Here is a 14159-nt window from a genome sequence, read left to right as displayed (position 1 = left end):
GTTTTGCCAATTGGTTCATAAAATTTTTCCTAAACATCTATATCTACCTCAATCAACCGAAATCCATCATAAAGATGAATATATTTCTATTTTTCAAAACGTTTATAATGCATGTGCTGAAATAAAATATCACTGATTTTATTTTAAGCTTGAGTAATTTTATATTTACAGAATTAGAAAATGGAAATATTACGGATGTCACGGATGCTCCAGCTATTCCTTTAGGTTGGTATTTTGATCCAAAGTTTGTACAATGTATGAGATTTATTATGTTATCCACTTCAAGTTAAAGCTTTTGATTAGATTAAATTATCAAGGATGAATTTGTGTTTTCTCGGTGGTTTTGTATGCATATGAAAATATGAGTTTTATAAATTGTAAAGATATACAAACGAAATAACACAAACACATATCAAAGTCTCTAAATATGCAGTAACAACTTTACGTTATAACATATTAATAAAGTACATACAATATCATAATGATATTTACACAATATTCAATTTTATATACATACACACGAGTCACGATTGTAAATGATAACCTGTACAATGTATTAACTTCACAATATTTCAGAGTCCATGAATGTATAGAATACGCTACATATATTTCATATTCTTATTTTCAAAATGTTTATACGGCTTGAGTTCATAATATGGCGCGGAATGAAGGTCAAACATACTTATTTACGTATATACATAATTCGATTTACGCATAATTCGATTTACGTATATACAAAAATAATTACGTATATTCGTTAATCGAATTACGTATATACAGAATTAATTCCGTATACACAGAAATCGAATTACGTATAAACAGAAATAATTCCGTATACACAGAAATCGAATTACGTACATACAGAAATAATTCCGTAAAGACAGAAATCGAATTACGTATATACAGAAATATGTTATAACAATGAATTTCATTGGCAGGTTGTATTAATGTCTAGTATACAAAAATATTAACGTATATACACAAAGAATTCCGTATATACGTAAATCGAATTCCGTTTATACAATAATATTTCTTCACATACGTAATTATTTACGTATATACATAATTGTATATACGGAATTCGATTTACGTATATACGTAATTATTTCTGTATGAACAGAAATAATTATGTATATACGTAAATAAATATTTTTGACCCTGATTCCGCGCCATATACCAATACATATACATATACACTCACACATTACACTTGTATAGCAGAATTATATTTATTTTATATAGAACTGAGAGAAGTACCCATGGAGGAAGTAGCCGATGCTATAGATATTACTATAGGTTAGTTTTTTTTATCCACCATTTGTACTAAGGATGTGATGAATAAAAAAAAAAAAAATACACTGTACGATCTTTTTTTCGGTTTTGATTATTTATGTGTTTTATTTACATTTGTTAAAATCTAAACCGATTATGTATGGTATTTTTTAAATTTTAATTATCCAAAGGAATTTTTTTGACATTTTGTTTTCATAACAATTTTTTAATCATTATTGATATTTATTGAATAACTTTTAATAACAAAGTTGTGATATATATTATATTTCAAAAAAAAAAACAAACAAATATTTATAAAATGAGTGTTTTCTTGTTCAATGAAAAATAATAACAAAACGGTATTGTGACTTTTTGTCCTGTGACTTTTTGTCTGTGACTATTTGTCCGTGACTTTTTGTCTGTGACTTTTTGTCGTGTAACTTTCTGTTTGACATTCTGTAAATCTTGTATAATATATGTAAATAAGGTTTGTACAAGTAATTCGTATTTTTCGAACATCTTGAAACAAGCAGGCCATCGGATGATTTTTAGATTCAGAAAAACAATATATTAAGTTCTATGTTTTGCCAATTGGTTCATAAAATTTTTCCTAAACATCTATATCTACCTCAATCAACCGAAATCCATCATAAAGATGAATATATTTCTATTTTTCAAAACGTTTATAATGCATGTGCTGAAATAAAATATCACTGATTTTATTTTAAGCTTGAGTAATTTTATATTTACAGAATTAGAAAATGGAAATATTACGGATGTCACGGATGCTCCAGCTATTCCTTTAGGTTGGTATTTTGATCCAAAGTTTGTACAATGTATGAGATTTATTATGTTATCCACTTCAAGTTAAAGCTTTTGATTAGATTAAATTATCAAGGATGAATTTGTGTTTTCTCGGTGGTTTTGTATGCATATGAAAATATGAGTTTTATAAATTGTAAAGATATACAAACGAAATAACACAAACACATATCAAAGTCTCTAAATATGCAGTAACAACTTTACGTTATAACATATTAATAAAGTACATACAATATCATAATGATATTTACACAATATTCAATTTTATATACATACACACGAGTCACGATTGTAAATGATAACCTGTACAATGTATTAACTTCACAATATTTCAGAGTCCATGAATGTATAGAATACGCTACATATATTTCATATTCTTATTTTCAAAATGTTTATACGGCTTGAGTTCATAATATGGCGCGGAATGAAGGTCAAACATACTTATTTACGTATATACATAATTCGATTTACGCATAATTCGATTTACGTATATACAAAAATAATTACGTATATTCGTTAATCGAATTACGTATATACAGAATTAATTCCGTATACACAGAAATCGAATTACGTATAAACAGAAATAATTCCGTATACACAGAAATCGAATTACGTACATACAGAAATAATTCCGTAAAGACAGAAATCGAATTACGTATATACAGAAATATGTTATAACAATGAATTTCATTGGCAGGTTGTATTAATGTCTAGTATACAAAAATATTAACGTATATACACAAAGAATTCCGTATATACGTAAATCGAATTCCGTTTATACAATAATATTTCTTCACATACGTAATTATTTACGTATATACATAATTGTATATACGGAATTCGATTTACGTATATACGTAATTATTTCTGTATGAACAGAAATAATTATGTATATACGTAAATAAATATTTTTGACCCTGATTCCGCGCCATATACCAATACATATACATATACACTAACACATTACGCTTGTATAGCAGAATTATATTTATTTTATATAGAACTGAGAGAAGTACCCATGGAGGAAGTAGCCGATGCTATAGATATTACTATAGGTTAGTTTTTTTTTATCCACCATTTGTACTAAGGATGTGATGAATGAAAAAAAAATAAAAAATACACTGTACGATCTTTTTTTCGGTTTTGATTATTTATGTGTTTTATTTACATTTGTTTAAATCTAAACCGATTATGTATGGTATATTAATTCATTCTGCAAGAAAAGAGGAAATCCTATATTTTTTTTTTTGAAAGATTGCATGATTTAGTACAAAAACTGTATTGAAAACACTATAAAAAAGATAATACTTACATTTAGGTACAAGTGTTTACTCTTTCCATTTCAGGTGTTTCAGACACATTAGCCCATGCTGTTTCCAGTGATGCTGTAGAGGAGCATGGTGTTGAAGTACTTACAGGTTTGATTACAGTTTTTTCTGCATTATTTTGGTTTATATATATATATATATTAGGAAAATATAGCTTGTCTGCAATCATCATAAAATTTTGCATTGATTGATCGTTGATTGCTTAATGTCCAATGCCCGCGCAGTGGCGTAGCTGCCGTTAGGCACTTTAGGCAGGTGCCTACACATAAGTTTTTCACAAATTTTTTTTATTAAAAAAAAACAAAAAACAACGTTATCTGTAGACGCACGCTAGTGAAGTCGTCAAAACTCTTTAATAATCGAATGTCATGTGTACACTAGTCTATCATCCTTAGTGAATGGAGTATTGGATAGAATTGTATGTCATTATATTCCCCCTTATATAGAAACTATAAACTAGAACTTTGGTTCAGATCATTTCACTTCTATCAACAAATACTGGAATGAACCTCAACTTAGACACATGATTTTTTTTAATTAGTTGTTGTTGGCTTTCAACTAGCTTTCCACTTGTTCTTCATCCGATCTACAATAAAACTCTTGCCAAAGTTGGGCGTTCGTTCGTTCTGTGCAGGATGTATAAATACACAGTCACGTCTGGTCAGAATGGAGACGTTAAATCCGATACCTAGTGTAGAGAGAATGCCACGCTCTCTGCACGTTAAGAAACTTGCAACAACTCTTTGAGGGGTTCGTAAGTTTACTGAAAGGCAAAATTTCTGTTTCTATCCAATAAACCCTCATTTTCCAAATGCATGGCGTTTCCAATTTTCCAGACCTTCGTCCTGGATGACCCCTATTACAGGACCTAGCTACCTGTTGTATTTATTGTAAATTTGTTTTTGTCCTGAACATGCATGAACTATTTGCAACTGTATGTTTAGCAATCAATCAATCAATCAACTAGCTTTCAGTAACTTTGAGTACTCTCAGATCTACGTGTAATGACCATAATTATTCAAATTCCTAAGCAGGTAGGGATTTTATAGTACAGGATATAAGGAAATATGAATTTCTTGAATTTATTTCGATAGTATGAACAGAACAGAACTTCTGCATGAGGCATCGACTGTGTGTGTATGTGTTTGTGTAGCCAGGGGACGGTGAAGGTTTCTTTTAAATGAAGGATAGTCAATATGTACTATCAATTGACGTATATATACCAATTATCCTCAATCAGAAAGGAATAGCTATAAAAATACTATAAACAGGTTGTGCTGCTTAATAAAGGGCTACTCTTATCCACGCTGGGCAATGCATATTGTAAATATTTATTTTTAATATATTTCCAATTGTACTGCCGGCTAATTCATCAGTCAGATATAATTGTAAAATTATGTATATTATAATTTCTTCGAAATTTTTTTCATAGATATAGGAAGATGTGGTATGAGTGCCAATGAGACAACTCTCCATCCAAGTAACAATTTATAAAAGTAAACCATTATAGGTCAAGGTACGGCCTTCAACACGGAGCATTGGCTCACACCGAACAGCAAGCTATAAAGGGCCCCCAAAAATTACTAGTGTAAAACCATTCAAACGGGACATGTATATTATCATGATAAAATGACTAGTTTTCATGTTTTTTTGTCATAAAATTTGGCAACTGAAATGCTGAAACCCGTTTTCCGTCTGGGGGCTTCGCCCCCCTTAACCCCATACCAGGGCACTTCCCTGGACCCGCTGGGGGCCTTGAGCGGCCCCCAAACCCCCTGCCGCAATTTGTGCCTGCAGTTTATTGGATACCTAGCTACGCCCCTGAATGGCAAATAGTTCATGCATGTTCAGGATGAAACTTAGTACGAAGTTAGAATTTTAATGCAGCATTTGAAGTTTAATGTTAATGATTGTGTTAGATGTGATGTTTGATTATACAATAAGTTATACTAATACCTGATTTTTATTTTATGTAGATCTGAGTAACATGCACATGGAGGAAATCACAGGTGCTCCAGAGATTCCATTAGGTTAGTAATTTGATCCAAACTTTCTTTAGTTTCTTTTGTTAACTTTCTTGACATCAGACTCGGACTTCTTTTGAACTGAGTTTTACTGTGTGTATTGTTGTGTGTTTGCTTTTTCTACACTGGCTAGAGGTATAGGAGGAGGAGTGAGATCTCAAAAAACATGTTTAAACCCGCCGCATTTTTGCGCCTGTCCCAAGTCAGGAGCCTCTGGCCTTTGTTGGTCTTGTACGATTTTTAATTTTAGTTTCTTGTGTATATTTCAGAATTCATTTCGTTGCTATAACCTAAAAGTCAATTTATAGTCGTATGATTATGTTACCAAATATTTTATTATTACAATGACAGCTGGCAAACATTAATCTTTAAGTGTTTATCCTTTCATTTCAGATGTTTTAGATTCATTAGCTGCAACAATTCATGGTGATGCTGTAGAGGAGCAAACAAGTGTTATTATACCTAAAGGTTTGTTTTGCTATCTTCCTTTAATTGCTGTTTGGGCTCAACACTGTATTGGCCGGATGAATTATAAAGTGGTTGTTTTTACCTAATTGATGAAATCACTTCCTTGTTTTTTCCATCTCAGATCCCCGAATGTTCATAAATAGATAGCACAAGTTGAAGCTATTATAGAATTGTTTGGGGCATTTTTTTACAATAAGACTTAGTTATATTTTAACAAAATTTATAGAAGAGTGTACAAGATTCGTATCATTAACTGGTACAGTTTTGAACCCAACTTTTAAGTTGTGCATCTGATAAGCATCTAATATAATGGAATTGTTAAAGAAATTATTCAATTTTAAGAGAAAAAAATAGAACATTCACAGAACGATTGCACATTTTTTATATTAATGAATTGTTTGATAAGTGTGAGGGGTTTTCAAAACACTTGTAGACAATTACAATGAATTTCTTCTAAAGATATAAACAAGAAGATGTGGTATAATTGCCAATGCAACAATTCTCCACCATAGACCAAATGACACGGAGCCTATCTAAATTTGAATATGTACAAGTCATAAGACATGGTATAATGAACATTTGAGTTAATCAATTTATGAATAATATTTTGTTTATTTCATTTTTTTCCTTTATTTCAGAAGAAGAAGAGTCAAATGACATGTGCAAAGTGTCCAGTCTTCTTGCCAAAAAGAAAATTGGAAGAAAACAGTTCTTTTTGGTGCACTGGGAAGGATATGAATCTTCCGAAGCTACCTGGGAACCAAGAAAGAACATTCCAAATTATTTCATAAAATGTTTTAATAAAAATCTAACAAAAAAGTGAAAATAAACTATCTTATTGTTTAGGGCTGCATACAGTTATTTCTCCTTTTTAGTTAAGTTTTACCCTTGTCCGTCTGTACGTTCGTCCGTACGTCCCCAAATTGGTTTCCGTTCTCTAACTTTAGTTTTCCTCAACCAAATGTTATGAAACTTATACACAATGCTTATAACCACAAAACACAGATCAAGTTTGAATTTTGTGGTGTCACTTTTACCGTTCTTGAGTTATGCCACTTTACAAATGGAAAAAATGCATATTTGCGACTGTACATCAAGCAATCAACCACCAAGATTTAATGTATGTGTTGCAAATGATTATGTTTAATATAAACAACTGACAACTGACATTGACCACAAACCGTTGCCTGTACATACCGGGCTACTTAATCAATAGTTAGAGCACTGAGAAACTAGTCTAGTAAAAACTGGCAAACCCTTGTCAGTCTGTACGTACGTCCGTACGTCCCCAAATTGGTTTCCTTTCTTTAACTTTAGTTCTCCTCAACCTAATGTTTTGAAACTTATACACAATGCAACCACAAAACACAGATCAAGTTTGAATTTTGGTGGTTTCATGTTTACCGTTCTTGAGTTATGCCCCTTTACAAATGGAAAAATTGCTAAATTTTTTGTTTCCGTTCTCTTTCTTTAGTTTGTCTCAACCAAATGTTATGAAACTTATACACAATGCTCATTACTACAAAATACAGATCAAGTTTGAATTTTGGTGGTGTCACTTATACCGTTCTATAGTTATGTCCCTTTACAAATGGAAACATTGCTTAACTTTTCATTTCCATTCTCCTACTTTAGTTTGACTCAACCAAATGTTATGAAATGTATACACAATGCTTATTACCACAAAACACAGATCAAGTAGAAATTTGTGTAGCGTCACTTTTACAATTCTTGAGTTATGTCCCTTTATAACATTATATCCAAGCGGGGGCATCATATGATTGTGTCCCATGGACACATTCCTCATTTATTCGTTTTGTTCTCTAACGTAAGTTAGCCTCCAGCAAATGTTATGAAACGTATAACCAATGCTTATTACCACAAAACACAGATTAAGCACACAATTGGGTAGTGTCTCTTTTGCCGTTCTTTAGTTATGCTCATCTATAATCATATATGCAAGCAGGGTTATCATCTGTGTCCCATGGACACATATCCCATTTATCTTATCTTGTGTCTGTTTACCCATCATTAAATGTCGTAAACCTTTGTGCATAAATATTGAGGACATATTAGAGCTTAAAGTTTTATCAAGTGGACAAGTTTTCTGCCAATAACAATTGTTGGACATGTTAAATTTGGGAGAGTACTGTTTGTTTACATGTTCGTTAGTAACAGGAAACACTTATGGGAAGTCAATGATACGTGGTATGTACGTGTTCTATAATATAGTTGGAGGAGCATTTGCATCTCTCATTCTATTGATATAAGGGGGTCTGACCCCAAAAATCATTGATCAGTTTATATGCTAAATCTGATTAGTTCAGTTTGAAGGACACCAGTAATGGTAAATCAACAATATTTGGTGTGTTGTTGGCAGAATTACAACATCGCATCCATGAAAATTAGTTGGTTAACCCCCTTAGTCATGGTGGTCGTGGACAAACCCAAGTAAGAAATTAACACCTCAAAGAAACATAAATAGAACCATACAAATATAACATTCTTGCAGGTTCTCGGATACCATCTCGCATATTAAAATAACATCTTGCAGAAATGCGCCTTGTGTGATATCGATCCTCTTCCTATTTTGAGCTTTTCCTGCTATCCGAAATAAAAATTGTGGAACTTATTTTATCGGAATCATTTGGCAATATTTCCAATCTACTGTTTCTTTACGTAAATCTCTGCAGCATTGGGGCCCACTCAGCAAGCTGTGTTCCCTTAAAGGATCGTTGTTAAAAATATAAATGTATTGAATTAGAAGTTATTCCAAATGTTGAAAGAAATTTCCCGAAAGGAAAGTTGGGCATGCACAAAATTTAATTACAGGAATATACATATTATATACACGAAGCAGTCATAGAATGTTGGCCAATATATAGATTTGATATCAATAGCAGTTTTTATCTAAATAAAATTTATGAACGGTTGGTACTGATTTAAATTAGTGTCTCTTTCATAACAGTCTTGAACATTGAAACTAAATATTAGATAAAAGACACAGGTTGGCTGTCACTGTGCACCACAGTTCAACATAGAAACCTATTGGGAAAAACCAGAGAACTCTCTATGTCTGAAAACACTGTCAAACATCCTAATATACTATCCAGACTGATCTGTTTCCACACTTGTTGTTGAATAAATATGTATGTATTAAAATGTATTATTATACAATTAATACAAAATGAAACTTATTACTTGACTTTCTTATATTTTTATATATAGCCAAATGCTACTTTAAGATCATGTTATGTATAATATGTGAAATAATCAGTGTTTTGTTTTTAAGTTTTGGCGTAAATGAGATATAGCATTGTGGTGAAAATGCAAGATGACCGCTACCTAAAACAAATAATGTCACATACATTATTAAAAAAGACAACTTCTGATAAAATGGATGTGGATATGAGCAACTATACGCTACAATAGACAATATTTATTTGCACAAACAAATTAACATTAACATTACATTTACATGACGACCTATAATAATAACAAACAAAAAAATACACCACATCTTGTACGTTCATGTATTTCACATCCACTTTTTTGATGTAATATTATTTGCATAGCACAAAAATGTCGGCATTCACCGCAAAAGCTAACCAAACCTTTAAACAGACTTAATCTGAAGGGATATAGTTCCGATATTTTTGTAAAGTCATTAAGAATGGCATATTTTGGTATTAATATTGATTCACTCATATAGGGTCTTTGCATCGGAAATAAACTCAACGTATTCTCAAACCATGACACGGGTTCAAATATTTTATGATGGTATGATACTAAATCCCTAACGGGAGGGATTGTGCTTGATTCTCTGTATGAAGACATGATCTTTATATCAGTTTAATAGAGGTCTGGAGCTAGCATGTCTGTAACTGTTAGTAGTCCTTTGTTAATCTATGTATCGTTAACGTTGTCATTTTCCTTAGTTTCTTTTGTTACCTATTCTGACATCGGACTCTGAATACTTTTAAACTGAGTTTTACTGTGCGTATTGATGTGTGTTTCTTTGTTCTATATTGGTTAGATGTATAGCTGGAGGGTTGAGATCTCACAAAACATGTTTAATCCCGCCGCAAGTTTGCGCCTGTCCCATGTGAGGAGCCTCTGAACTTTGTAAGTCTTGCATTTTTTTTAGTTCATTTATATGTTTTGGAGTTTAGTATGACGTCCATTTTTACTGACTGATTTTTATTTAGGGGCCAGCTGAGGCCCACATCCGGGTGCGGGATTTTCCCGCTGCTTTGAAGACTCATTGGTGGCCTTCGGCTGTTATCTGCTCTTTGGTTGGGTTGTTGTCTTTTCTACATATTCACAATTTCCATTCTCAATTTTATTAATCAATGATAAAATATATATGACAGACAAAAAATACAATGACTGATTTATTAGTTATTTGGTATCCAACACCGAATCTACGTACGGCAGAGATAAAGCAACATAGATACCTAAAACTTGTTATGGAGTATAAGTCATTCAATCAGTAACCCAGCAATATAATACTAGTATACCATTTGACGACAATGAAGCCAACTAAGAGGCGTTCAGTTAAACACTGGTGTAGACAGAAAGACCTAAATTACACTTTACTAGATATTCTGTGTGTAATTAGTTGTCGTTTTTTTTTTAATCTAAATCAGTAGACAATTCATACAATATGTTGGTGAAATATCCCCGGTTGTTATAAAAGAACGAATTAAATATTCTTGTGTTTTCCAAAAAGTTCACCAAGTCGTTGATGGTTTTCTGTAACGAAAGAAGAAGTCTATATCAACACATAACTACACTCAATGGCAGTATCTTTCACATGTTCTGTAAACGATTAACAAATTAAATTACTCGTTTAACATACTTTATGAGCTATATAAATAAAATCAACACCGGGTGTGAACCTGAGTCGTTGCATGGTGCTTAACGGCAGTGGCGGATCCACTGACTGCATTAAGAGGGGGTACAGTTCGCTCCATTCATGCTTCAGTGATTCCTTATATAAGCAACCATAATTTTCCCACAAAAAGGAGGAGGGGGTTTGATTGGCCTTTTAACGCATGCACTTAGTCAATTAAGATATTTTCCAACAAAAAGGGGGAGGGGCCTGATTCGCTTTTGAACACATGCACTTGTAAATGCTCTTTTGTTCCGACGTTGGAAAGTTCCGGGCGGAAAGAACTAACTAGCCGAAAAGTTCCGGAGGAACTTATTAACTAGTTACTTCGTTCTTCCTCTGGTTTAAAAGTTCCACCGGAACAAAGTGACTAGTTGAAAAGTCCCAACGGAACATATCAACTAGTTAGAAAGTTCCTTTTTGCCAAATTAGTCAAAACCGAAACTAACAAACTAGCACAAAAGTTCAAACGGAACTTATCAACCAGGCAGAAAGTTCCATTTGGAGAATTGATGCAAAGTAAAAGCGCAACATATTATATTTGAACCTTTCAAAGGGAAACCAAGATACTGATTACAAAAGTCAAAAGGAACTTATCAACTAGCCACAAAGTTCCTCTTTGGCAAATAAGTCAAAACCGGAACTAACAAACTAGCCCAAAAGTTCCAACGGAACTTATCAACCAGTCACAAAGTTCCATTTGGAGAATTGATGCAAAGTAAAAGCGCAACATATTATCTTTGAACCTTTTCAAAGGGGAACAAAGATACTAGCCACAAAAGTCAAACGGAACTAATCAACTAGTCACAAAGTTCCTCTTTGTTAGGGTTAGGGTTAGGGTTGTGGTTAGGTTAGGGTTAGGGTTAGGGTTAGGGTTAGGGTTAGGGTTAGGGTTAGGGTTAGGTTAGGTTAGGTTAGGTTAGGTTAGGTTAGGTTAGGGTTAGGTTAGGGTTAGGGTTAGGGTTAGGGGTTAGGGTTAGGGGTTAGGGTTAGGGTTAGGGTTAGGGTTAGGGTTAGGGTTAGGGTTAGGGTTAGGGTTAGGTTAGGATTAGGGTTAGGGTTAGGGTTAGGGTTAGGGTTAGGGTTAGGGTTAGGGTTAGGGTTAGGGTTAGGTTAGGGTTAGGGTTAGGGTTAGGGTTAGGGTTAGGGTTAGGTTAGGGTTAGGGTTAGGGTTATGGTTATGGTTAGGGTTAGGGTTAGGGTTAACTATTCAACTAGCTACATTGTTCCGGGACTTTTCAACTAGCTACTTTTTTCCGGAACTTTTCGACTGCACTCGGAATAAAACAACTAGTTGGAAAGTTCCATCGGAACGAAATAACTAGTTCAAAAGTTCCGCCGGAACAAAGTAAATGACGGACCATAGTGGCTGTTACACACTTAGTCTATTAAGATTTATTCCCACAAAATGGGGGAGGGGTTTGATTCGCCTTTCAACGCATGCACGTAGTCAATTAAAATATTTTCCCACAAAAAGGGGGAGGGGGCTTGATTCGCCGTTGAACGCATGCACTTAGTCAATTAAGATTGGAGTCAAAAGCACATAACACCTGTTCTGTGTTGACATTATAGCTTGTGTTTATGTAGTTTATTGAATGTCTTGACGGCGATATTTTGGCATGAACCGCCACTGATATCTGTGTGCAGTACACGCAAAATGGTTGTTAGAGGTTTCAGAAACAAACAACAATCAGTACGCCTATGACATGAATTGGAGAAACAACCATTTTGCAAAATTTATCTTTTTCTTTACAGACCTGTCCTATATCTTTCTTTATTGTAGCTTGATGAAAGGCATGTGACATGGACTACTCTTATCGGGTTGTAGAAATCCATCAGTTGATTCATTTACATTAGAATAATCGTAATGATGAAGGAGATCTGTTATCCGCAATAATTATTGTTTGGCGGTGTTGCCTAGAAGTGAGAAATGAAAATTGCCACACGTTACAGCCACGAACGTGCAGGGAGTAAAGAACCAGATCTCCTGTAATATATTTAGGTTAATTTCGCTGCATTTTATATATATATGATATTTTTAAATTGAAATTGAAGATGATGTATAACAGCTTGTCGTCCAGTGGCAGGTTATATATCTATTATATATATACTTAGCAATTATGAATGTGATATATATATATATATATATATATATTTGTATCAATCTGATGCGTTACGCCTTTTTCAACAGATTTTTATATTTCGTTCTTATATCCCAAGTCAGGAGCCTGCAATTCAGTGGTTGTCGTTTGTTGCTGTGTTACATATTTGTTTTTCGTTCATTTTTTTGTGTGTACATTAATCAGTTCGTTTTCTCGTTTGGGATGCAGTTTGGTCTTTGTTCGTTGAAGGTCGTATGGTGACATATAGCTGTTAATATCTATGTCATTTGGTCTCTTGCGAAGAGTTGTCTCATTGACAACCATACCACGTTTTCTTTTTTTTATGTGAATCAAAATAAAACTTTCATATTCGCATTCGTATGAATGACCCAATGATTTCTCTTTTGTTTTGACCCAATAATTTCCCAAATTCTTTAGAACATTATTAAAGCAGTCTATCCATCATATTAATTAGTTCTTGACCAGAATATGCATTTGGGTATTTGATAATGGCATTTAAAAAGCCACAAGAACGTCCTATCGTCTAAAATGTGTTCTTCTCACTGATGTTGTTCACCATCCAGAGCTTGGCTTACTTAATGCAGATGACCAGTCCCAGACTTTTGACTACTGGCTTATACGTATCTTAAGATACATTAAGTGTATACTACCATCTTGGATTCAGAAATATAGCAGTACACAATCGGACTAGTTCATTGCATAAATCTACAAGTTATGAGACATGTTGGCAATTTTTGTGTAAGACTGTGTATTGAACGGAATAAACTTGATTGGCGAATTGCATTATTTAGTCTGTTTTATCAAATACCAAATATTTGTGTTTTGCCAATGCATTTTTTTAAATAAGCCATATACGGGGAGATAACTCTTTTAGTAAATTTGTTGTGAGATGAAAAATTTTGCTCCATGATTAAGGCATCTCTGTGAATTTGAGATGACAAACAGAAATAAAAGTGATGTTCCTTCGATTCACTGATGGCTTATTACATGTGCTTATAGTGATTTTGTAACATGATTTGAAACTCAATACTATATTTTTTTCATCAGGTTTTGACTGCTAGGTTATGCATTGGTCATCAACAGTTTAAATTGTCAGAGAAATGATGAAAATGGCCCTTTGTGCTGACCATGAAGAATGGAGTTTGCTCATTGATGAAGACTGTACAGTGCCCTATAGTTGTTTATTTCTCTCTTGTGGAGAGTTGTTTTAATGGCAATCATATACCAC

The 14159-nt window shown here is 33.2% G+C and overlaps 2 protein-coding genes across 8 annotated transcripts in view; one reads left to right on the top strand and one right to left on the bottom strand.

Annotated features, from left to right (window-relative positions):
* LOC127711997 (uncharacterized) overlaps nt 1-14035 on the top strand; it is a 77137-nt gene extending 63102 nt beyond the window's left edge. The window contains exons 9-17 of the mRNA XM_052218155.1: nt 172-225; nt 1243-1296; nt 2025-2078; nt 3096-3149; nt 3441-3512; nt 5399-5452; nt 5840-5914; nt 6553-6632; nt 13979-14035. Coding sequence (XP_052074115.1) covers nt 172-225; nt 1243-1296; nt 2025-2078; nt 3096-3149; nt 3441-3512; nt 5399-5452; nt 5840-5914; nt 6553-6632; nt 13979-14035 — 554 coding nt within the window. The remainder of the gene's footprint in view (nt 1-171; nt 226-1242; nt 1297-2024; nt 2079-3095; nt 3150-3440; nt 3513-5398; nt 5453-5839; nt 5915-6552; nt 6633-13978) is intronic.
* Nucleotides 1-14159, bottom strand: part of LOC127712409 (uncharacterized) — an 87593-nt gene that overhangs the window by 47039 nt on the left and 26395 nt on the right. The gene's annotated exons all lie outside the window — the stretch shown is intronic.

Source organism: Mytilus californianus, unplaced genomic scaffold, assembly GCF_021869535.1.
Source record: "Mytilus californianus isolate M0D057914Y unplaced genomic scaffold, xbMytCali1.0.p SCAF_8, whole genome shotgun sequence".
NCBI classification, from domain to species: domain Eukaryota; kingdom Metazoa; phylum Mollusca; class Bivalvia; order Mytilida; family Mytilidae; genus Mytilus; species Mytilus californianus.
This window is presented reverse-complemented; position numbering and strand designations above follow the sequence as displayed.